The sequence below is a fragment of the Spermophilus citellus genome, assembly GCF_964194105.1.
Source record: "Spermophilus citellus genome assembly, chromosome: X".
NCBI classification, from domain to species: Eukaryota; Metazoa; Chordata; class Mammalia; order Rodentia; family Sciuridae; genus Spermophilus; species Spermophilus citellus.
Window position 1 is genome coordinate 102,550,378 of NC_138190.1, and position 24,826 is coordinate 102,575,203.

Here is a 24,826-nt window from a genome sequence, read left to right on the forward strand (position 1 = left end):
GTGAGCAGGTAATCTAAGCTAAACCACAAAGTGCTTTCCTGGGTGTTCAGCCCTGGAGATTTTGGAGGAAATTGATATTTTGTTTTTGTTGTTTGGTCTGCTATTTTGTCATTGTTTGCTTTTTAAAAGAATATTTATTTTCTAGTTGTAGTTGGACACAATAACTTTATTTATTTATTTTTATGTGGTGCTGAGGATCAAACCCAGGGCCTCACATATGCTCGGCGAGCACTCTACCACTGAGCCACAACCCTAGTCCCTGTTGTTGTTTGCTTTTAATCACAGCAATTTAAGGATATGAATCCAAAGATATGAGTGTGCATGTCTTTTCTCTCTAGCATCATAGTAAGAAAATTATGATGACCAATTATGAGAACTAGGGTAAATCTTCCATTCTTTTTACCAATTTGTTTGATGATCTTGTTATTTTTTTTTTTTTACTTTCAATCATGTGTCTGGAAAAAAACCCACTGTAGTAATTTGTTTTTTTAATATTTATTTTTCAGTTTTCGGTAGACACAACATCTTTATTTTATTTTATGTGGTGCTGAGGATCGAACCCAGCGCCCCACGCATGGCGAGTGCGTTACCACTTGAGCCACATCTCCAGCCCCCACTGTAGTAATTTGGAATGATGAAAACACCTCCTTCAAAACAATGCTCCCTACAAAATGTGATTGGCCCTGATTTGTCACCCAATATAACAGTCTTCCTCTTTTATCATTTCATAAGGGAAGAATGAGAGTGTTAAATTGGGTGGTAAGTGAAGAATCTTGAACAGTGGCTATTTACTTCTTTTTGTATTCCCAGGCATTTTCCCTACGCCCTAATTTCACCTGTTATCCTTTTGAATTTCTTAATAGCATCCCTTAAACCCTGAGATGTGTTCCAACTTACTACTCCACACTTCTCAGGGTAACTAGATCATGTAGAAAATTGTGAGCACAGTAATTCTCAGATCTTTGTTAAATAGACAAATTAATAGGGAATATTTTATTATGTCTGACATTTCACCTCTTTGGGGGGTATTGGGGGGTAACAGATCTGTTCCTGGAGACCATAATTTTCCTTTACGTTTCCATGAGTTTGACTATTTTAGATACCTCATGTAAGGGAAATCATATAGTATTTGTCTTTTTATGACTGGCTTTTCTCATTTAGCATAATGTTCTAAATTTCATCCACATTTGTAGCATGTGACAGGATTTGCTTCTTTTTAAGACTACATACTATTTTACTACGTGTATAGATTAGAATTTCTTTATCATTCATTTGTTGATGGCCATTTGGGCTGCTTTCGCCTCTTGAGTATTGTAAGTTTGTACTATATTTGTGTACAATTAGTTGAAATGCATTCTGTTGTCATGTATAACTAATGGGAATAAATTTTAAAAAGATAAATGAGCAGCCAATAGTCACCAGACTGGAGAAAAGTTCAGACATAGGATCCAGGAAATAGGAAACACAGCACAGGAAAGAAATGAAGAAAACAAGCAGGATAAGGCAAGTAAGTTCCTAGAGAATAGCTCAGTAGTAGGTCAACAAAGAAGCAAAAAAAGATTATATAAGAGGGCAGAGGATGTCTCCAAGGAAGAAGTGTAACTAATAGGCTGCCTGATATGCTTGACCACACTGAGGGTAACTTTTAAATAAGTAAATCTGGCTATAAATTAATGTTAAATGCATTTTAAAAATGTAAGGGCATCAAGGGCTGGGGTTGTGGCTCAGCAGTAGAGCACTTGCCTGGCACATGCGAGGCCCTGGGTTCAATCCTCAGCACCACATAAAATAAATAAAATAAAGGTATTTTATTTTAAAAAATGTAAGGGCATCAAAAATAGCACAATCAACTCTAGGAAAAACAAAATACTCTACAGGAAAGGAAATTTAATAACAATGCCTGTACAGTCATAGAAATGTAGACACAGAATAATAATTTAACCAAAACTTGAAATGGGGCTGGGGTTGATGCTCAGTGATAGAGCGCTTGCCTCACATGCATGAGGCCCTCAGTTTGATCCTCAGCACCACATAAAAATAAATAAAAATAAAGATATTAAAAAATATATACATGGAAGACAGTAGAAAGAGGAAATTGAGATGGCAGAGACATATAATAAAGCTTATTTTCCGGAGTATGAAAAGCTTATCTTCCCCAAAAATAAAATTTAAAAAAGCAAGAAATATCTGTAATAGCATATTACTTAGTAAATAGCTTCTCAAAAAATTAAAAATAGCATTATTATATGACCTTTTTGTTTTTAGTAATTAAGGTCACATCTACTTATGTGCAATGACAGGATAAGTGTTTAAAGACACTGACCAGTATTTTTTAAAGGGTATGAATGTGTATGAGAAGAAAACCATTTAAATTCAGCCTTTTTCCTTTTCCTTTTTCTGCTACAATAGGCCTTAGTGCTGTCAGTTTTGAAAAAAAAAATAGATTTTTGGCCCTAAATCACAATCCCTGCATATTGGGGGGGAAATCCTCCCACTGTTGGTAAGGCAACTGAAACTAATGACTAGAAGAGTGCCCCACATTTTGTATTTAAGAAATTGTTTTTCCCACCTCCATTCTTTATTAATATTTACTTAGCAACTACATGTCATTCACCTCCTGCCATGCACCACTTATCTATTCCTACTCTGTTTAGCACTTAATCTACCCAGGATGGAACCAATACTTGACTGAAAAGGATGGCTACCAGAAGCAACTTAACACTAGGAGTTCTTGTCTAATCCCAGCGTCCCTTCCTTTGAGCTGTGTTAGTGTGCAAATACAGAGGTTTCTGAATCTATCATGGATGAATAACGTCTTTGCAAATGGCACCACTGAAAGGAGAACAAACATATTGGATAACAGAGTCAAGATCCAGAGATCTAATGATGAACAAGTTTGTGCCTATGTGGAACCAGGATGTCCCCTGTCAGTGTAACTTGGGCCAAAGGATCTGTGAAGTGTTAGATGGAGAAGACTTGGAGGTACAGGGGCAGGCACACAACAGCTAACTTCAGATTAACTCTGCTGTATGAGCCTCTGGTGCATAGTTTAGGGGTATTGAATAGAAGTTACAGGGAGGCAGCTTTGGGCACAGTGCAAGCAGCATATCACTACAAGGGATTAAGTGACTCTACTAGACAAATGTATTAGAGACTAACATGTTTACTTACAAGGTTCAAATCTTCTTACTAAAAAGCCCTGTGATTGTGTTATCTTATTGGCACTTGATCAAAGTTGACCTATTTACTATTTTGCATATGGGAAGTTCATACCATACCAGAAAAAAATAGCTTCCATTCTGCTTAACTACAGTGATTATTTAAGGGTGTGAGTCCTTAGAAAAGAGGAAAGAAGATAATACTTCAGGTCAAAAATAGATATTGAAGTATAATCCCCTTTTAAGGGATGATATATATTAACAGATGACATTCTGGATGGTTATACTGGATGATTAACATTTCTAATTGGTGGGACTGTAGATGACTGGTTTTATAAATTTAAAGTGATAAAAGTATCATTTAAAGGCAGGGATTGAGACACATGCATTTATATGTATTCCTTATTATATTAATCAGCTCAGGCTGCCATAACAAAATACCATGGACTTGGTGGCTTAAACACCAGAAATTTATTTTCTCACAGTTCCAGATGTTAGAAGTCCCAGGTCAAGGTCCAGCATGGTCAGATTCTGGTGAAGGTACTTTTCCTGGTTTGTAGATGGTCATTTTCTCATTGTGTCTTCTCATAGTAGAAAGAATTTCATTCTCTTTTCCTCTTATTGTAAGGCCCACAGTCCTATTAGTCCAACCTTTATGGGCTGATTTAACTTTAATTACTTCTTAAAAACTCTATTACCAGATACACAGCCACAATGGGTGTTAGGACTTCAACATATGAATTTGCAACTCACAATTCAGTCAGTAGTACTTACATTGACCATAACAACCAATGCTCACTTCATAAGACAGTAAATTCTGTTCAGTTCAAGAACCAGACCAGAGGCCAAGCATGGTAGAGCACACCTATAATCCCAGCACTTGGGAGGCTGAGGCCAGAGGATCACAAGTTCAAAGTCAGACTCAGCAATTTTGAGACAAGGTTTCCCTAAACAACTTAGGGAGACCCTGTCTCAAAATAAAATATAAAAAGGGCTGAGGATGTGACTCAGTGATTAAGCACCCCTTGTGCCAAAAAAAAAAAAAAGGACCAGGCCAGAGTTTCAGTGCCACAGGCCATTAGTGATATTAAACATCTGAGTTTACACTCAATGGAATATCTTGATATGCTTAGTATGGTGTAAGTTAGCAACTGTCTCCTTCCCCATTCAACCCCAGCCTTGAGTATTCCCTCCCATTAAGTTGAAAAATACTTTCCAGAAAACAAGAGGGTTAGCATGAATCCCAGCCCTTACTCATCTTGAACAGATTTCTTATCTTCAGACCTCATGTTTCCATTCTTCATTCTGAGATAAGAAGTTTAGTCCACATGACCTCTTCTTCTAACGTTACCTATGATTCTAACTCTAAGGGGAAAGCATCTAGTATCCCCAATTCAGGACTGACCAGACCTGGATAGGGGTGGGGAGGAGCATTTCTCTTACACATAAGCTGCTAAAGAGACTTCCCTTCAAGGACTTTGCTTAGTTTAAAAGAGTACCCTCACTTAACTTCATTCCTTACAAGAACACCAAGAATGAACCACAGGAAAACAGTGACTGTGTTTATTATTTTATTGGTACATTAGAAATGAAAATTAACTGTGAGAAGCTGCAAAAGTATATAACTTCATGAATATTAAGAAGCAATGGAGGTACCCATTCTAAGTTAAAATTGGCTTGCCTTATGGGGTTTGCAAAGACTACACACACAAAGATCATCAATGGTGATACTACTGACAGCATCTTTCATTTGGAATTTATTTATGTACCGAGGAGAAGTTTAAAAATAAATTTAAAGGAACATTGACTAGTGTTGACCTCTTAGCCACAGAGTACAAGTGAGAAGCCATAGATGCCTAAAATTTCTACGAATACATGGGTTTACTAAAACCAAGACTCTCCATCAATGTTGAAATTTGCTCTTGGGAGGAGATCTCCATTTTATGATGTTTGGACACACTCTTTCTCCTGCTGGATAGCTAAGAAGGAAAAAAAAAGCAACAAAAAAATCATTAAGAGAGTGTTTTCCTAAGATTAAGTCCAGTACCTTCCAAAAAAACACTTTGCTACTGGGTAGGGGGTACAGCTCAGTGGCAGAGTGCTTACCCAATATGCAGGAGTCCCTGGGTTCAATCCACAGCACCCCCCCACCCCCACACACACACACACACTGAGTTCTTTACTAAGTCACTTAAGCCTGCCATACACACTTTAAATTTAGGATGCCAAAGCACTAAGCACAAATCCTCATAGTGTGAGTATGTGCATGCTTTTTAACCACCTGAACATACATTAGAATCTACATCAACTGTGGGCTTTTTTTTTTCATTTGAGAGGTATTTATTATTTATTCTATTGCCATTTTTCCATAGATTATTTGAGACTGAAGAGAAAACAAAGCACTTTCATCCACATTTTTAATCACTATACAATAAGGAAATTATACTTCCAGATATTTTTTGAAATTCCCAAATAATGCTGACATGACAAAAGTGTCCCAGAGCATTTGTAAACATGTTTGCAATTTCTTCAGAAGGCTGTAACTCTAGAGGGTAAAACTGATCCCTTGAAGTCTGGGAATCTTAAGTATATCCAAGGTCTATACATGTTCTTCCCTATTATCATCAGGTAGAGCAGGTCAAAACTGCAGACTGTGCATGGTTCTTTAGGGGTGAGATCACAGACTGAAATTTCTAAATGCAGAAAAATACCAGATAACTGAAAGTGGATAAAAACCAAAGCTCTTCTAGTGTTTAGTCCAATATTCTAAGATTGGATTTAATGTGGTTATTAGTAATTTTCCCCCAAAAAACTAGTTTTTTATTCCCACATACTACTAAGGCCTATCATATGAGAACTATTTACATAACACCAATAGCAAAGTCAACTATTGACATTTTTAACTGTTGCTTTAAATACAACAATACTCTAATTACTGCCCATTTTGTGGCAAAATTTACTAGAATATGGGTTTATTTACTGAACAACTTCCACCCTTGTTGGCATGTCAATTAAAAATCCCTCATTGGGGCTGGGGATGTGGCTCAAGCGGTAGTGCGCTCGCCTGGCATGTGTGCGGCCCAGGTTCGATCCTCAGCACCACATACAAACAAACATGTTGTGTCTGCTGAAAACTAAAAATAAATAAATAAATATTTTTAAAAAAATCCCTCATTACTTACTTTCCTTTGAGGGAAGAGTATTTTTTTCTTCAGTATTAGTTTTCTTCAGTTTTGATTTGTCAAACTTCTCCACTTCAGACAAGTCTGGTTTATCACTCATCTTGACTAAAAGAAAGACTAAAAAAAATTAAGTTAATTGGCAGAACTATCTTCAGACTAAGGAGTAACAGTAAAAAATGTCCTCGTTTAATTTAATATCAATGTATATTTTACCTGCTGATATTCAACAGAAAAAGAGCTTAGAAAGGTCACACTTTTATTAGAATGCTTTCAATTCTGTTTCTTTAGCCCATTTCTGGTAGGCAGTAAGTGATAGTGGATGAAGATGCAGTAGAAAAAGATGCTCTAGATACGCAGAGCCAATATGTCTGACTCTTTTCAAATCACAGCAAAGGTAAAATGGAGGTGATAGAAGCACACAAACAGGTTTAGAAGACAAAAAAAAAAAGAAAAGAAAATTTAGATTTGACTAGTTAATGATTCTGTAACAAGAGCAAGCACTATTTGAGCGTTTTTGCCTTCTATTCAAGTTCTCTTTTTTTTCTGGTATTTTCCCTGGGAGATGAGGGACACATCATACAAAAAAAGGTAACACGCAAAATTGTACTAATTTCTTTCCATTTTAAATGTCCAAAGACAGTATATTAAAGAGCTACAATAAGAAAAGGAAGGATTTAATCTGGTCAGAACTAATCACAGGTCTTGTGACACTAGTTTGGAAAATGCTGTAAGGAACAGCTAATTAGAATCAGATTGAGGTCATCAGAATGGGGTAAAGCAAACAGAATTGATTCTTATTTCACCCTATTTTCTCTGCAAAGGGAGAAGCAAGAAGATGAGGCTCAGAGGTGCCCTCTGAACATCCTGTATTTGTCCAGGAGAGACAATAGGAGACTCCACAAACCGGAAGAGAGCTCTCCTGTACGTGCCTGGCCCCACCCTGGTGAGGAAAGACACGTCTAGTGCCCAGAACAGAATGAAGAGCCCCTCACCATACACACACACACACACACACACACACACACACACGCAACTATAAGTCTCCAGTTAAGGCCCTCTTGCCGAGCGATCCGACACCAATCTGAAAGCTATGAAAACCGGAATTAACAAAATTATTATTAATAACAATAAAGGAAGGGCGGGGCTTATTGGCGCGTTTGTCAGGAACCATTTGCCAGGAAAGATTTGTGTACATTTTAAAATATTGTCACTGCCTGGTGCCCTGCTGAATGGTCACTGAGAGGCAAGGGTATAAGGGGCCTGCCCCAGAAGACCCATTCCGGGTGGCCCCCAAACTCCTCGTCCTCACAGACTCCGGAACTGCCGCTGCAGTGGGTAGGTGACTGGTGGTTCATCCCCATGGGCCTTCCAGAAACCGACCCCAGAGGGCTAACCATCTCGCAAAAAAGGTGGTGCTGCAGGAAGACAAAGGCGAGGACTCCTCCAGCGGCACAGAAGCTAAACGCCAGCCCAACCCCCCGCCTCCTCGGCTCCAGAGGGCGCGACATACGCCCTGAGCCCTCCCATAACCGTGGGCCTCCGATTCGGATGAGACCACAAGTCCTCACCTGAAGCCTTGAGTCTAGCGTAGAGCCGTCGGTTAACTGCCGCTGCGTTCACTCTGGAGCAGGTTGGCGTTCCCGCGCAGAACCTGGCACTTAAACATCGGTAACAGGCACCGCCCCCATATCCCGCCCCAGCGCTCTGATTGGATGAGGGGTCCTGGCATCGCCTCCCGCCCTGCCTCTGCTTTAGCCCAGCAGGCCTGCGTCCACCATCTTCGCTCTACAATATACTTAATCCGTGGCCGCAAAACTTGATGACGTCATAGCAGACCCTGCTCCAGGATTAATTTTAGGGAGGACACAACTCCCCACTTCCACTGCTTAGTCCTGAGGGTCCACATTCCTTTTGTCGCAAATACCCGTACTCCTCCGCGGTAGTAGGGTCCTCTAGAGTAAGCAGACGTCAAGCCCAGTTAGATTTGAACGTCTGGAACTTTTGAGATTCGAGCTGAATGAGCAGTGCTTAGGCTCTCTTGGCGTTTTATAGTCCGTGGAGCCGAAGTTCGCTGTGATGGTAGAACAGTAGCTTGGAAGAGGTGCTCTGGGAGGTCTGTTCTAATCCTTGGTCTGTAGTAGGGCTGCTCATGGTGAGGGTGGATGGTTCAGGATCATTCACTTCTATGGCTAGACGTTTCTGTGACAATGGTGCCCTCCTATGTAAAAGCCACATTTGTTTTTTTCACTTTCTCTACCACTGAACATGATAGCAGTCAGTTTAGAATAATTGCAGGAGACTCTACTGGGTCTCTTTATATCCCCAATCCCTAGCACTTTGCTCGGCCCACAGGAAACACTGGTTAAAGACATGTCTGTAGACTGAAGTAATAAATCCATGAAGAGCTTAATTTTTGGACAGCAGCACCACCCAGTGTCTATTGGGGGAGAAAAGTAAGAATCTGATAGTTACTTGAAAGGACTTCAAGTTCAAGGTCATTTTCTGGGAACTCACCCAGAACCTTAGAGTGTTAAGGTAAAATTAAAGTAGAACTATATATAGCTTGCACCATATGTTTTCTGTGTGGCTCATGTATGATAATATAAAGCTACACAGGTCAGAAATCACTATTTACAGGGATTTCTCCAAACTTCCCCACCTCACTCCATACTGTTTTCTATGCTTTTGAGGCACTTTGTGTCAATTTCAGTTTTGTATATTTTTAAAGAATTGCTTAAAATTGAAAGGCACATTTGTTCAAAAGATTGAACAAATTGAACTCATCGTTGAATACCTACAATGTTCCAGGCATTAAAAATGATAAATACCAGTGTTTCTACCACTCAGATTTCAATGTTAATATTTTTTAAAATATTTTTAGCTGTAGATAGACACAATATCTTTATTTTGTTTATTTTTTTATGTGGTGCTAAGACTCTAACCCAGTGCCTCACACATGCTAGGCAAGTGCTCTACCACTGAACCACAACTCTGACCTTCCATGTTGTTAATACTTAGGTATATTTAATTTTACTTTCTTTTTTGCAAATAATGAAAAAAATATGTTTCCTTGACCTTTGTCCCTTTTCCATTCAACCTTCCCCATTTTAGATGTAGTCCTATTCTGAATGTGATGTATAGCCTTCCAGTTCATTTCTCTAGTGTTTGAACCTGCATTTCCCAGATTATTTTATAAGGATGAGCAACTTTTTATAAGTTTCCTGGTCATATGTATTTCTTCTGTGAAGTACCTTTTTAAATATCCTTCGCCCACTTTCTAAAGTTGTTTGTCTTTTTAGTATTGCTTTTTATGGGCTCTTTATATATTCTGTATTCTAACTAGCAGTTAGAATTAATAACAATAAAGATTGAGGTGGGGTCTTGGGCTGTAGCTCAGTAATATATTTTACAAAAAAAAATTCTCAATCGCTTGATGGTTCTTTTTTGCATTATACTCTGTTGGTTTATAACTAGTATAACCAGAATAAACTTGTCTGAGGAAAAATAACTTTTGGGATGCACACAACTGCTTCAAGAGCCATGTGTTAGGAAGTATTCTATGACATGGGTTTCCAAATATTTTATTCATGTATTATATACATACACAAAAAAATGAACATATCTTATATGTGCATCTTTTTTTTTGTCCTGGGGATTGAGCCACATTCCCAGCCCTTTTTTATTTTTTATTTTGAGATAGAGTCTCACTAAGTTGCTTAGGATCTCACTAAGTTGCTGAGGTTGGCTTTGAACTTGTGATCCTCCCTCGTCAGCCTCCCAAGTTGCTGGGATTACAGGTAGGCACCACAGTACTGGGCTTAGGTGTGCATCTTGATGAATGTTCACAAAGTGATGAAACCCATTTAACCAGTCCCGAGATCAGGACATGTAACATGATCAGCTCTCTGGAAATCTCTCTTGTGAAACCTTCCAATCACCACTATGGGCAAAGATGATAACCACTCTCCTGACAATTAGTTTACCTCCTTTATGCTTTAAATATACACTGTGTGTGTGTGTGTGTGTGTGTGTGTGTGTGTGTGTCTTCTTTTACTCAACATTCAACTTTAGGTGTGTAAATTCATCCATGTGTTCATGTGTATTTGTCATTAGTTTGTTCTCCTTTGTGTACTGCATTTCAATGTATTATGAATACGCCACCATTTATTTACTCATTCTACTCTTGATGGACATTTTTTCTTTCTTTCTCCTCCCCTTACCATCACTGAGATAAAATCCCCATCCCTATTTATTTCCACTTTAGGGCTACCACATATAGTTTTGTTATGAGTATAAAAATGTACATTTTTTTCTTGGTTGTATGCATAAGAATAGAGTTGCTGGTCATAAGGAATCATATATTCAGGTTTAAAAGATATGGTAACTTGTTTTTTATAAAGCTTATACCAATTATTAATTGTTTTTTATTTCTCATGTATTTTATTATACAATGTTTCTGGAATGAAATATATACTTTTTTTCCTTCAAAAACTTGTATTTTGGGTATTTATTCAGAAAATTATTCTCTAAGGACATTCTGATTTTTTAATTGATTTTGACATTTTGGTTGTTGCCTACATCTAGACTTTATTGTATAAGGCACGAATCTAGATTCTGTCTATAAGGCAAACCAATTGGCCCAATCACGGGTATCAAATTACTTATCCTTTCTCCACTTCTTTGCAATGCCATCTTTCATATACCAATTTCCTATATATACCTTTTTCAATTTTGTAATCATTTCTTAAATTGCACCAAAAAATGAACCTGTTAATGTGTCAATTGGAATAGTATTGAACTTATGGATTAATTTGAGAATTGCCATCTTACTGACACAAAGTCTTTCCATATCATATATCCAATTCATAATGGAGTATTGTTGGAAAAGACAACCCTCCATGGGCTCTGAGTATCCTTTATGTTCTTGCTGAGTATGCCAAAAATGTTGAGCTCTAATAACTTGGTCTTTTCTCAAGGTCATGTTTGCAATGGCTAACCCTGAGGGATGAGGAAACATCACTCCCCAGACAAGGAGCAGACTTGTTTCTCTTTTCTTTGAAAGCACTGGATCCTTCAAATTACTATTACTTTCCTTTAATGCAATGCACTGTGGGTGCAGCCATCTATCATTTCTCCTTCACATTGCGCTTGTGTAGCTTGGAAGGCATAGGGGACAAGAACAAACCAACATGAATCTACAGTTACTCCTGTTTCTGTGAGTAATAAAATTCTTTGTCCTTCACTCAAAACTCCTATGTCTTCTGATAAAATACATGAAACTATGGCAAGCAAATGTGTTAGCTTGTACATGGGGTGAAATCCCAGACCCTGTACAGTTCTTGACAAGTGTGTGTGTGTGTGTGTGTGTGTGTGTGTGTGTGTGTATAAATTTTACATATATTATTTTTCCTTTAGCACAATTTTATGATTTTCTGCATAATGCTTGTTCATCTTTGTTAGTTATTATTCATAGATGTCCTATATAGTTTTGTACTACCATGAATGGGTCATTTTTTCTGCTGTATTTTTGAATTCCACATGCTTTTTCTGTGTCACTAGTATAGCTTCTCATATAGTATACTGTATTTTTCCCTCAATATGTTATTGGCTTCTCTCAAGAGCAGAAACTATGCCTTATTCATGTTTGTATTCTTCCAGTGAAACATGTACTTTAACGTTTATTGAGCATCTACTATATAATCTGTTCTTAAATAAGGAATGAGATGTGTACAACCACAAATAAAATAGGCGCCTATCTTTAGGGATTTTAGAAAACATGAAGAAGATATACACAGCCACAAAATATTCAGAAAGCAGTAAACTGCACTATAATAGATATATGAATAAAGGACAATGTGAGTAGAGGAAAATTATTGTGACTTGCAGGATTCTGGAAGATTTCATACAATAAGTAACATGTGAGTTGGATCTCAGAGGGTGATCTAGGCTGGTGCAGATGGAGAACTGATAGGGGAGGTCATTTCTTATACATTCAAATTAAAAAATATGGCATTCAAATTAAAAATTTCAAAAATTTTGAAATTTTGAAATTCAGTTTTAAAAATCATTTTTTCTTGGACCAAAGCATAATAGCATTACCTACAAGAAGCCCATTATAATCCTATTCATGAGAATCCTCTTTATTGTCAGTAATTTATTTAAAAAAAAGCAACTAATAAAATCCAACAGGAACTGAAAATATAGCTCAGTGGTAGAGTGCTTGCTTTGCATGCTCAAGGCCCGAAGGTCAATCCTCAGCACTGAAAAAAAAAAATCCAACAGAGAATATGTTAAGCACTCTGAAGGAATATTATAAAACTTTGAGAAACATTAAAATTAGAATAAAACATTATTTTGTTTACATTAAAATTCAATAGTTACTTTTGCTGAAATTAAAATCTCAACATTAAGTTTTATACAAAATAAACCTTGTATTTATTTTTGTAGCTATTTATAAGAAAGTTATGAAACTCTTGAAAAAAGATTGAGGTGGGGGTCTGGGGCTGTAGCTCAGTGGCAGAGCGCTTGCCTAGCATGCGTGTGGCACTGGGTTCAATCGTCAGCACCACATAAAAATAAATAAAATAAAGGTAATTATTTCTTCCAAGAAAGAGGAAGTCTTAATGTTCAATAGGCATATGATAGATGCTCACCATTATTAGTAATCAGGAAAATCTAATTATGAGATGCCATTTTACCCGCCACTGCATAGGCAAAAATTAAATCTGTTAATGCCAAGTTTTGGCCAGCAGGTGGAGCAATAGGAATCCTAAACAGATGATAAGGCTGTAAATTAGGACACACCATCAGGAAAAGATAGACATCATCTAGAGAAGTTGAAAGTATCCATGTTCCATAAACCAATAATTCCATTCTTATGAAAATGAGCTACAAACACCCATGTTTATGCACACATCCAAGAATATTTATTGTAGCTCTGTTTTCTAACAGTCAAAAACTGGAAACAACCAGAATGTCCCTCAAGGTTCAAAGTATATTCATCCAATGGTATACTGCCCAACATTAAAAATGAACCAACCACAGCTATCTGCAACATGAATTAGTCTCACAACAATGTGGAGTGAAAGAAGATATTCACAGTTTCACGTTTACAAAGTACATAAATTTTAAGCATAAGTAAAACAAATTTGTTGTTGGGGCTGGGGATAGAGCTCAGTTGGTAGAGTGTTTGCCTCACATGCACAAGGCCCTTGGTTCAATCCCCAGCACCACAAAAAGAAAAAATGTTGTTTAAGGATGATAATAAGGAAGGTAAATCTATAGACAAAAGTACAGAAACAAGTGTCACAAATGTGAGAATAGGGGTTACCACTAAGATGGAAGAAGGAATTTATTAGTGGTGGTGTGTAGGGAGGTTAGGTGTTCTATTTCTTGTCCTGGATGTTATTACATGGGTGATAGCTTTATGAATGTTCTTTTAAATAGCAGTTCTCTTCTGAATGTGTTCCCCCTCCCCCACGTCTCTCTTTCTCCCTCTCTCTTCCCATCTCCCCTGTCCTTCCCTCTGGAACCAGGGATTAAACCCAGGGACATATTGCCATACTAGTGACTGTTGTATTCTGCTACCTTTCCTATCCTCTGCTATCCCCCCTCCCCTCCCCTCCCATCTTCTCTCTCTACCCCATCTACTGTAATTCATTTCACTCCCTTGTTTTGTTTTTTTTTTCCCTTTCCCCTCACATCCTCTTATATGTAATTTTGTATAACAGCCAGGGTCTCCTTAGTATGGCAATATGTAAAAACGTGGATGTGTAACCAATGTGATTCTGCAATCTGTATACGGGGTAAAAATGGGAGTCCATAACCCACTTGAATCAAATACATGAAATATGATATGTCAAGAGCTTTGTAATGTTTTGAACAACCAATAATTTTTTTTTAAAGAGAGAGTGAGAGAGGAGAGAGAGTGAGAGAGAGAGACAGAGAATTTTTAATATTTATTTTTTAGTTCTCGGCGGACACAACATCTTTGTTGGTATGTGGTGCTGAGGATCGAACCCGGGCCGCACGCATGCCAGGCGAGCGTGCTACCGCTTGAGCCACATCCCCAGCCTCAACCAATAATTTTTAAAAAATAAAATTAAAAAATTTAAAAAAAAAAACAGGGACACTGATACTGAGCCACGTGCTCCAGCCCTTTTTTATTTTATTTTTTTATTTTGAGACAAGTTCTCACTAATTTGCTTAGGGTCTCACTAAGTTGCTGAGACAGGCTTTTAACTTGTGATCCTCTTTCTTCAGCCTCCTGAGCTGCTGGAATTACAGGTGATTATAACCCCACCCAGTTTAATGCTTCTCTCTCTCTCTCTCTCTCTCTCTCTCTCTCTCATAAATAGACCTTTATTTTATTTGTTGATACGCAGTGGTGAGAATTGAACCCTGTGCCTCATACATGCTAGGCAAGCACTCTGCCATTGAGTCAAAATCCCAGCCCTTAATGCTTCTCTTAATGAAATAGAAAGCAAGACCACCAAGTTGGATATTGAGGGAGGAAGCTTTAAAAGATTTGAAGAAAGGAAGATGGCATAAAAGAAACAGAGACATTGGAAAGTAAATATAATAGGGAAATGAAGTATTCTAATTTATTTTTTATGAAAGTTTTTTCATTTATTATACTTTTTCTCTCACAAAATGTCATTTTAAAAATATTTTTTAGTTTTTGTTGGACACAATACCTTTATTTTATTTATTTTTATGTGGTGCTGAGGATTGAACCCAGGGCTCCACATGTGCTAGGCGAGCGCTCTACTGCTGAGCCCCAGCCACAGCCCATAACGTCATTTTATTAACTCTAATATACCACATTATAAGTACTTGATCCAAATACTTAAATTATAATGCTACTTAAGGTTTACAAATATTTTAAAAGCAAAATTAACTCTAAATAAACCATATAATTATAATTTTCATAATATATTACATATTATTTTATCTTTAGCTCAGTAAAGCAGATGTACTTTATATTTAGACAAAAATATAGAGAGCTCATACAGGAATTGTACAATGGTGTATTATTCTTTATCTTCCAGTTTTTTATGTCAAATACCTTTAGTGGTAAACTCTACATTTTATAAGTCTTTGAACAGATATAGGCATCTACTGTCTCCTTATTTTATTGATCTCATCTTAAAAGTATTTTTTTTAATATCAGAAAACATAATTACATTAAAATAACAAAATCAAATATTAATAACATGTAATTACTAAAAAGCCATTATACTCTTAAACTTGACTCAGAAGATTGAAATGGGAAAAGTTGATAGGTCTCTATAATTTTACAGTATTGCCTAAGTATTTATATGAACCAATTTGTAAAAATTATTTAAATTATAACATGCTTTAGTTGCAAATCCATGTTTAATAATTGCATTTAATTCAAGTTTCAACATACGTAATGTAAATGTTGTGAAATTATAAATTCAAACAATTAAGACCACTAACTTAGCTTTAAAATACATCATGTGAGTTTTCACTCTATATTTTGTAATATCTTTATTTTCTTATTTATTTTTGCAGTGTTGAGGATTGAAGCCAGGTCTTTGTGTATGCTAGGCAATTGCTCTACCACTGAACTACACCCCCAGCTCTATGCCATTATCATAGAGATAAAACAGTCTTTTTTAAAGATTAGAATCTATAACTATTAAATATAGAAATTAATATATGCAGCTCTCAGTTCAGGAAAAAATACATTGTGCCTGTACAGAGAATGCACAATTAAATGATATAGAAAATTTGGTAAAAATTTTAATAATAGGTGAATGTGAGTGAAAAGCATATAGAGATTCTTTATGCTTTATGTTTGCAACGTTTTTATATGTTTAAAATTATTTGTAAAAGAGAATAAAGAAAGGGACACTAACTGACAGTGACATAAGTAGAAATTAACAATGTACTTGGCAATTGGTGCATCTCTTAAATAAAAATAGGGAGTAGTGGCAGTTTATCCCTCTTCTTTTTAGCTTAAAAAATAAAGCCATAGGGGCTGAGGTTGTGGCTTAGTGGTAGAGCGCTTGCTTAGCACATGTGGGGTCCTGGGTTCGATCCTCAGCACCACATAAAAATAAATAAACAAACTAAAGGTATTTGTCCATCTACAACTAAAAAAATATTGAAAAAAACTAAAGCCATAAGTTGTTACAAATTTTTTAAACATTATTTTTCTTCTGAGAGCCTTAAAACATAAGTAGCTGCTGTTCTGTTTCCTTACCTTGTGCCAACTATGTGTTCTATATCCTTGAATCCACAAGTACAGTCATGCATCCATGACCAGAGGGGATTGGTTCCAGGACTCCCCATGGATACCAAAATCCACAGACACCCAAGTCCCTTATTTAAAAAATGGCACAGTTGCATATAACTTCCCATCCTATACTTTAAATCATCTCCAGATGGCGGAGATAGCGTCTATCTGGCCGCAGGGTGCGCGTCTTTTTCCGAGGTGGGGTGCCGACCCGGGCCCCCAGCGATGTCGGTGGCCTTTGTACCTGACTGGATGAGGGGCAAGGCGGAAGTCAATCAAGAGACTATCCAGCAGCTCCTGGAGGAGAATGACCAGCTGATCCGCTGTATCGTGGAGTATCAGAACAAGGGTCGAGCGAATGAGTGTGTCCAGTACCAGCATGTGTTACATAGAAATCTCATTTATTTAGCTACCATCGCGGATGCCAGCCCATCCAGTACTTCAAAAGCAATGGAATGATCTTTCAGTTGTAAGGAGTAATTAAATGTAATCCATCTCCTATAAAATGGAGACAGGATCTTTACCAACTCAACTGCTTAAAACATGAAACCTCTGATTCTTTTTAAAATGTGAATTTTAAAGGAAGCTACTAGTTTAACTATATTCTCAATGTAAATATTTATTTTTAATAATTAATCAGATCCCCCAGAAGGTAGACCCCAGGTGTCCTCTTTCCTGAAATGGGAGTGTGTTTGGATAACAAAGACATCATGGGCATCTTCAAGACTACTCTTTAGTTTCAGCCTGAAGAGGAAACTGAGTAGGTGTTGGAGGATCAGCAAGAATTGCTGAGACTTCTGACTGAGCCTTTGCCAAATGGATACAGTATCTGTGTGCTCCCATCCAGTTTGTAAATGTGTTTCCCCTGACCCCTCTTCTCTTCTTGGGTTACTTTGAAATAAATCTTGCTTTTCCACAAAAGAACGATATGAAGGTATAGATATTTCCATGTAGAGTGTTGTATTTGGTTCCCTCAAAAATTGTAAGGATTTAATAACCATAAGGTATGTAACAATACTACTGTTATATTACTACTGTTATGTGTTGCCAACAAAATTAATAGTGATTCTTTAGTATTATCTAGTATCATCTGATAATAAAAGATGTGTAATTTTCTTTATTTCAAAATGTCTTCACATTCATGTCTGAATTGGGATCCAGTAAGATTCACACTTTGCACTTTGTTGATGTCACTTTAAAAATACTTAATAGTAGGGCTGGGACTGTAGCTCAGTGGTAAAGTGCTTGCCTCGAATGTGTGAGGCACTGGGTTCAATCCTCAGCACCACATAAAAATAAATAAATAAAGATACTGTATGTTCATCTACAACTAAATAAATATTTAAAAAAAATAAAAATAAATAAATAAATCATCTCCAGATTATTTGTAATCCCTAATACAAGGTAAATTCTATGTAAATGGTGCTTATACTATATTTAATGAACAGTGGCAAGAAAACAGGCTTTCTATGTTCAGTACAGATGTAATTTCTTTCCAAATATTTTCTATCCATAATTAATTAAATGAAGAATGTGGAACCTGAAGGCACAGAGGGCCAACAGCATTACTCCAATACATCCAGTTCTGCAGATGTGGAAGCTCACCTGCAGCTCTTCTGGACATCCATGTCCTATTGACCTCAGTGGCAAATGCTAATACTTTTTTTTTTTTTTTGGTCACATTATTTTATTTATTTAATTTTTTTAAAAATTTTTATTGTTGGTTGTTCAAAACATTACATAGTTCTTGACATATCATATTTCACACTTTGATTCAAGTGGGTTATGAACTCCCATTTTTACCCCGTATACAGATTGCAGAATCACATTGGTTACACATCCACTGTTTTACATACTGCCATACTAGTGTCTGTTGTATTCTGCTGCCTTTCCTATCCTCTGCAAATGCTAATACTATATGGTCAATAACTGTGTCTTTAATTTTTATCACATTCAGTGGAGAATTAGCATTGCTAGATCTATAATCCAGTTATTATAAAGGACACATTTAGGTCAGCAAGGAAGTGCAAGTTGAGGGCATTATCATGATATAAGGGAAGAATTACAACACATGCCATCTTGGAAATACTCAAAATTCCACAGTGGAAATGAATGGGATAGCTATGCAATGTGATTCTGTTCCTGAAATTTCAGTTGCTAAAGGGGTCTTAATAAAAAATATGCCATCAACAACACAAACTCAGGGGCTGGGGATATGGCCCACGTAGTAGAGTGCTTGCCTTATATGCACAAGGTTCTGGGTTCAATCCCTGGCACCACCAAAAAAAAAAAAAAAAAAAAAACACAAACTCATCCTTGTGTTCCCATTGAAAGTCATTTATTGTTATGATTATTATCATCATCATTTGTGTTATTATTATTATTATCATCATCATTGTTGAAATCATTATCATTAGCACAAAACTAAATCCACTATTAAAAGAAAACAAAACACACCCCAAAAGGGATGTATCTTGCTGACAATGAGTGAGTAACATTATCTTCATGTACAAGGGACAGCACCCTGAGGATATAGACCATATCACAGCTTGATAATCAATTCAATAATTCACCAACATTATTGAGCACCTAGGCACAATGGAGGATTTAAAAATTCATATACAAGAATCCCTGCTTTCAAGAAGTTTTATAGTCTAGTAGGAGGTATTGAAGAACACCAAGAACACGAAGCCAAATCAGTAACATTATGGAAATAGTGCCACATTTGATGTGCTGTTGGAAAGGGGCATCATAAGATACTAATGTCACATTCAGGTAGGGGAAATGGAGAAGAAGCTCCATACAGAAGGTGGTATCTGAGCTGGGCTTTGAAGAACTAGAAGGATTTGGGCAGACTGGCCAAAAGAAGAACTGCAGGCAAAGAGGGAATAGCATGGGCCAAAGTATGACCATGGGTTAAGTTCATGGCATGTTTGGGAAGGAAACAATAATTTATTTTGCTGGCTTATGGGGTCCACGTAAGTGGGAGCAGTGTGTTAATGTTTAAGTTATAGTGAGACCATAGTTTTAATGTCTCTTAATGACAGGACTAAAATTTCTGATATTTATGTCATAGTAACTATCCACATCAACAAAATACATAATTATTTGTGAAGAGATATGGTGATTTCACTTCCAGATTTCTTAGGGAAACTCAAGTAGTTTCTAGGCCATGTTACCTTGATATCAAAAATGTCCCAGCAGGTAACACCAAGCAACCTATTGTATTTTTTTTCTATTTTGCATGTAATTAAATCTCATCTTTCAAAATCTATATTATTTCCATCAGGAACCAAATTTCTTCACACTTCCATTTTTAGCCCTACCAGATCTTGTGGCACCTGATGAGATGAAGCGAACCAAATTTAAGATTTCCAGCCACAGCTGCTACCCTGAAACTAGGCCCTATAGCCTGAAGAAGGGTTAGTGATTGGGGTAGAGGCAGTGAATGTGACAATCTGAGAAGGTTCATGGAATCTCCATCTTCAATGTCAAGAATAGTTCTTTGAAATTGGAGATCTCAATTTGGTCTGGAGGACACCTGGAGTGGTCCCAGAACTCAGAAAGCCTGAGTCAATTCATCTGCTGAACTGTCTTCTTATTAAGGAATCCCTTAATAGAATGACATTTAATCTAGGTTACAAGTTATTTAAAGGCCTCCTGGCTCTGAGGCTACTGAAGCTGTGGATAGACTGGAGGGACTTTCTCTTTCTGACCAAAAGTTCCTGTTGGGCTTTGTCTGTTCCCAACAGGCTAGTAGTTGGGAACTTCTGCAATGACAGATGCTAAAAAATGGCTGCATTAGGTAACCAAGCCAAAGAAGTAAGATAGGAGCAACCATGGAAGATTGAGAAGAACAAAGATGCCATGGCCACACTTCCTGCAGCTAGTCAGTCTTTCAGCTCTTTCCTGGAGTGAGACTTCCTCTGCAGGAAGTCGTGGATAGCAGTAGTGAGGCCCCACGTCACGCTGGACCTTAGGATAACCAGGGAACCTCCTCGGTAGATCAGGAGTACCTTTCGACCCCGAGTGTCCCACACATCCTGGGCAGAAGCCCACAGGCTTGGCATTCTCTGCCAGCCAATATGGGACTGCATATTGGCAACCAGCACAATCAGAGGATACAGAACTAGACAGGTGATTGTTCCATTGACACTACCAGACACCAGTGCAGGAACCCAATGGGGCAGGCCTTGCTCTGCCAAGCCATCCTGGATGGGGTCCTTGAAAGAGAAATAGAGAGCACTCCCCAGGCTATTCCTGACAAGGACAGGCCAGAAACCCCGATAATAGCCCAGTGACAGCCGCCCCCACAGCCCATAAGAGTTGAATTCCTTAAGAATGCTGAAGGTGCTGGGGAAGCGAGCTTGCTTGCGACCATCCTGGAGGACATTTTGAACTCTTTCAAAGGGGCTGAGTGCCACAGCCTCCACCACCCCAGACATGAGCCCTGCAGTCCATCGGTGTCCCAGGGAATGTGGCCCATCAGGGGAAAGAGAGCACAGCAGGCTATCGTAAGTCCCGAATAGCAGAGTCCCTTGCAATGTCTTGGAGAGAAGAGGAGGGTAGATTCCCCTGTAGAAGTACTGAGGACCTTCATGCCAAAGCTGTCTCACAGCCTCTGACACTGCCATAGCATGGATCTGCTGCCGGAATACCACCTTATAGATAGGAAAGGTCAGAAAAGTAGACATAAAGTTGGAAATGGCCCCAAGAGTGTAGGCTTGGGGGTGCCAGTTTTTCTTTGCTGGAGCCTCTGTTCGTGTCCTTTGCTGAAGCTCTTTCCCTGAAGAGTGGTTCTGCTCCCCCATGCTGAAGACAACTGGTTGCAGCTGGAAGAAACTGGCAAAGGTGATGAGAGTTAGATTGACAATTTAAATATGTTGGCCAGCATTATCATTGCTTGGTTAGAAACGGAGACCCAAGAAACTCAAGTCTACGTAAATAAGCAACACTTTGGGCCAGTTTCTGAGAAACAGGCATACCCTTAACAAATTAAGAATTCACCAGCCTTAAATTAAAATATAGTTAAGGTTTTTTTTTAATTTTCTTTTTAGTTGTAGATGGGCACAATACCTTTATTTTAATTATTTATTTATATTTATGTGGTGCTGAGGATTGAACCCAAAAGGCTCACACATTAGGCAAGCGCTCTACTACTGCACAACAATCCAAGCCCAAGATAGTTTTTCATAGTTACATCTAGACACAGCAAATATTCCAATATTTAAAGGATTACAAATTAAAATCATGAAAACTGAAGAGAGAGGGCTCTAAAACCTATTGCATTCAACTTTCACTGAATAAAACTTTGCATTTTATTAATTACTACTAGACTGTTACTATTTTCTTTCCAAAAACATTGTATGTGTATGTGTAACACTAGGGATTGAACCCAGGGCCTCCTACATGCTAGGTAAAGTACTCTACCACTAAACTACACTCATTAGGCCCCCTCAAATTTTCTTTAAAAAGGCGTTCAGAGGTGGGGCGAGCTGGTGCGTGCCTGTAATCCCAGCAGCTCGGGAGGCTGAGGCAGGAGGATCATGAATTCAAAGCCAGCCTCAGCAACTTAGCAAGGCCCTAAGCAACTCACTGAGACCCTGTCTCTAAATAAAATAGAGATAAAATAAATAAAATAAATAAAATACCTTTTAAAAGGGGCTGGGATGTGGCTCAGTGGTTAAGATCCCTGGGTTCAATCCCTAGTACCAAAAAAAAAAAGTGTTCAAAAGATGTGGTGCAACACTTCCTCTAAAAAAGTTGGTAGTTCCAGGCACAGTGGGGTATGCCTGTAATCCCAGCTACTCAGTAGGCTGAGGTAGAAGGATTGCAATTTCAAAGACAGCCTCAGCAACTTAGAAAGGCCCTAAGCAATTTGGCAAGACACTGTCTCAAAATAAGATATAAAAAAGGGCTGGGGTGGGGCAGCGGTTGTGGCTCAGAGGTAGAGCACTCGCCTAGCACGTGCGAGGGCCCTGGGTTCGATCCTCAATGCCACATAAATATAAAATAAAGATATTGTGTCCACTATAACTAAAAAATAAATATTTTTTAAAAGGGCCTGGGGATGTGGCTCAATGGTTAAGTGCCTCTGGATTTAATCCCCAGTACCTAAATAAATAAATAAGTAAAAGTTGGTAGTAAATATGGGGAGGGGAGAATTTCTCCACCCCCTATAGATTTCTGCCTAAATTGTAGCTGTCTTAAAGCAATGCCTGGACCCCTCTCCCAATTGAGAGAAGGAAAAAGCAGCTGCCCCTTGAAGTACAATGCCAAGAAGTTCAGCACCCGGCAAATTCCAAGTTTAACCTTTAACAAGAGTACCTATGGAGCTGGGGTTGTGGCTCAGTGGCAGAGCACTTGCCTAGCATGTGTGAGGCCCTGGGTTCAATCCTCAGCACCACAAGAAAATGAAACAAATAAACTAAAGGCATGCTGTCCATCTACAACTACATTAAAAAAAAAAAGAGGAGTACCTAAATAATAAAGCAGTGTTTCACAACTTTGACACCATTGACATTGTGAGCAGGATATTTATTATCAGTTCTAGTCCTGTGCAAGATAGGAAGTTTAGTGGCATGCCTGGCTTCTACTCCCTGCATACCAATTAAGACCCACCCAATGTGACAATTGAAAATTTCTCTAGACATAACCCTTAGTCCCCAGGGATTCAAAACAGCCCTGGGTTTCAGAATCACAGTACTAGAAAGAAAAGGTAATGTAAACTATTAAACTATTAAAAGGTCTGGAAGCAGGTGGAGTATTATGAGAACCAATTTGGGAACGAGGAGAATGGTAGAACTTTGGGATCAAAAGGAAATGAGAGAGGCTGTGGTTGTGGCTCAGTGGTAGAGCGCTCACCTAGTACATCTGAGGCACTGGGTTCGATCCTCAGCACCACATAAAAATAAATAAATAAAATAAAAATATTGTGTCCACCTACAATTAAAAAATACTTAAAAAAATAAATGAGAGCCAGCCATGGTGGTTTATGACTGTGATCCCAGATACTTGGGAAGCTGAGGCAGGAGACTACCTTTGAGCCTGTGAGCTGGAAACTAGACTGGGTGATGTAGTAAAAACCTGTTTCAAAAAAAATTGGGGGGTAAGAAGGGAGGGAGGAAGAAAAAGGGGGGAAGAAAATAAATATAGTAAGCAAAAAGAAATGAATGCTCAGTGCAAACCTGAGACAGTTTGTCCAGAAGGCAATTGGTCTCAATAGGGCTGAGAAGAAGGATGGACAGCAGCGGGAGCTGGCTTGCTGTGGAGAGGAAGCATACAATTATCTGGGTAGGGAAGAGGAGGGGGGAGGGCATGATGACCAGGCAGCAGCACTCACCTCCAGATTGACAGGAACAGGAAGCAGGGTAGGATCCTGGACTGTGGGCGGGGAGGGGGAGAGGGTAGGTGCTGGGACTCTAAATAAGTCAGCAGGCTGTGGCTCACTCAGTAGGGACAAAGCAGGTACAGGCTGAGGCCCCAGGGAGGAGATGCCAGGTGCTACTAGAAACCCATGCAGCCTTCCATGAGCTGCCACACCCAGAACTTGCCTTGCACTGCTTCTCCTTCCAGAAGCAGCCCCATCAGCTCTGTTTCTCCCTGGCCTCTTGTCCTGTTCCACCTCTACCCCCACAATCTCACCTTACAGCTGCCCCCTCCTGTGGAGCCTCTCTCATCGCTTAGTAGAGGGGTGGAGGCTCTGCCTCCTGTGCTCTGCCCATCACCCCCCTCCTGCCCCCAGCATTCCATGTTGGCCTTAAACCTCAGCCTCCTTGACCCTCAAGGCCAGAAGGAGACTGGCAGGGCCTTTCTGCCTCTGACCCCTTAGCTGAGGCCTGGCCAGAGGTGATGGCTTAAGAGGCCCAATCCATGAATTCCTTTTGGGCACCTCTGGGCCTCTGGAAGCTACCTCCCTCTCTGTAGAGCCAAAGGGGACCCCTCCCCCACTCGCAGGCAGGAGGCAGCTCCACTCAGGCCCCCAAAGCCACAAGGGCCCCAACAGTAAATTCTTCTATCAAAGGTCTTGTTTCGTAAGTCTTTTGTATACCTAAGTAAAGACAAGTGGTGAGCAAAATGTTTGTCTCCTCTTCTAACTCAGAGTGCAGTAATATTTTACTTTCTCCCCACCTTTTTATAAATCTGGGTTCACTGACTCTATGAGGCAGGCTGATTTAGCAGATATAAATTGGCTAGGATTGGGGCTGGGGCTGTATCTCAGT

At 38.7% G+C, this 24,826-nt stretch overlaps 3 protein-coding genes across 4 annotated transcripts; 1 reads left to right on the forward strand and 2 right to left on the reverse strand.

Annotated features, from left to right (window-relative positions):
• Positions 1–4,715: 4,715 nt before the first annotated feature.
• Positions 4,716–8,015, reverse strand: TMSB15B (thymosin beta 15B). Of its 2 annotated transcripts, none has more exons than XM_081276542.1 (3): positions 7,909–8,015; positions 6,341–6,457; positions 4,716–5,137 (listed from the first exon to the last, which is right to left on the reverse strand). In XM_081276542.1, exons 2-3 carry the CDS (start codon positions 6,438–6,440, stop codon positions 5,100–5,102), a joined length of 138 nt encoding a protein of 45 aa, XP_081132668.1. In that variant the 5' UTR covers positions 6,441–6,457; positions 7,909–8,015; the 3' UTR covers positions 4,716–5,099. The 2 variants fall into 2 exon arrangements, with proteins under 2 accessions (XP_081132668.1, XP_081132669.1); XM_081276543.1 differs by having other exon boundaries at positions 6,341–6,445; positions 7,909–8,013.
• An 8,746-nt stretch (positions 8,016–16,761) lies between these two features.
• On the forward strand, positions 16,762–17,966 carry LOC308639055 (SS18-like protein 2). Its single transcript, XM_081277024.1, has one exon. The coding sequence runs from the start codon at positions 16,830–16,832 to the stop codon at positions 17,061–17,063; it is 234 nt and encodes a 77-aa protein (XP_081133150.1). The 5' UTR covers positions 16,762–16,829; the 3' UTR covers positions 17,064–17,966.
• A 2,450-nt stretch (positions 17,967–20,416) lies between these two features.
• Positions 20,417–24,228, reverse strand: SLC25A53 (solute carrier family 25 member 53). The gene is made up of 3 exons (XM_081277485.1): positions 23,947–24,228; positions 23,792–23,868; positions 20,417–21,446 (listed from the first exon to the last, which is right to left on the reverse strand). Exon 3 carries the CDS (start codon positions 21,413–21,415, stop codon positions 20,495–20,497), a length of 921 nt encoding a protein of 306 aa, XP_081133611.1. The 5' UTR covers positions 21,416–21,446; positions 23,792–23,868; positions 23,947–24,228; the 3' UTR covers positions 20,417–20,494.
• Between the last annotated feature and the right edge of the window lie 598 nt (positions 24,229–24,826).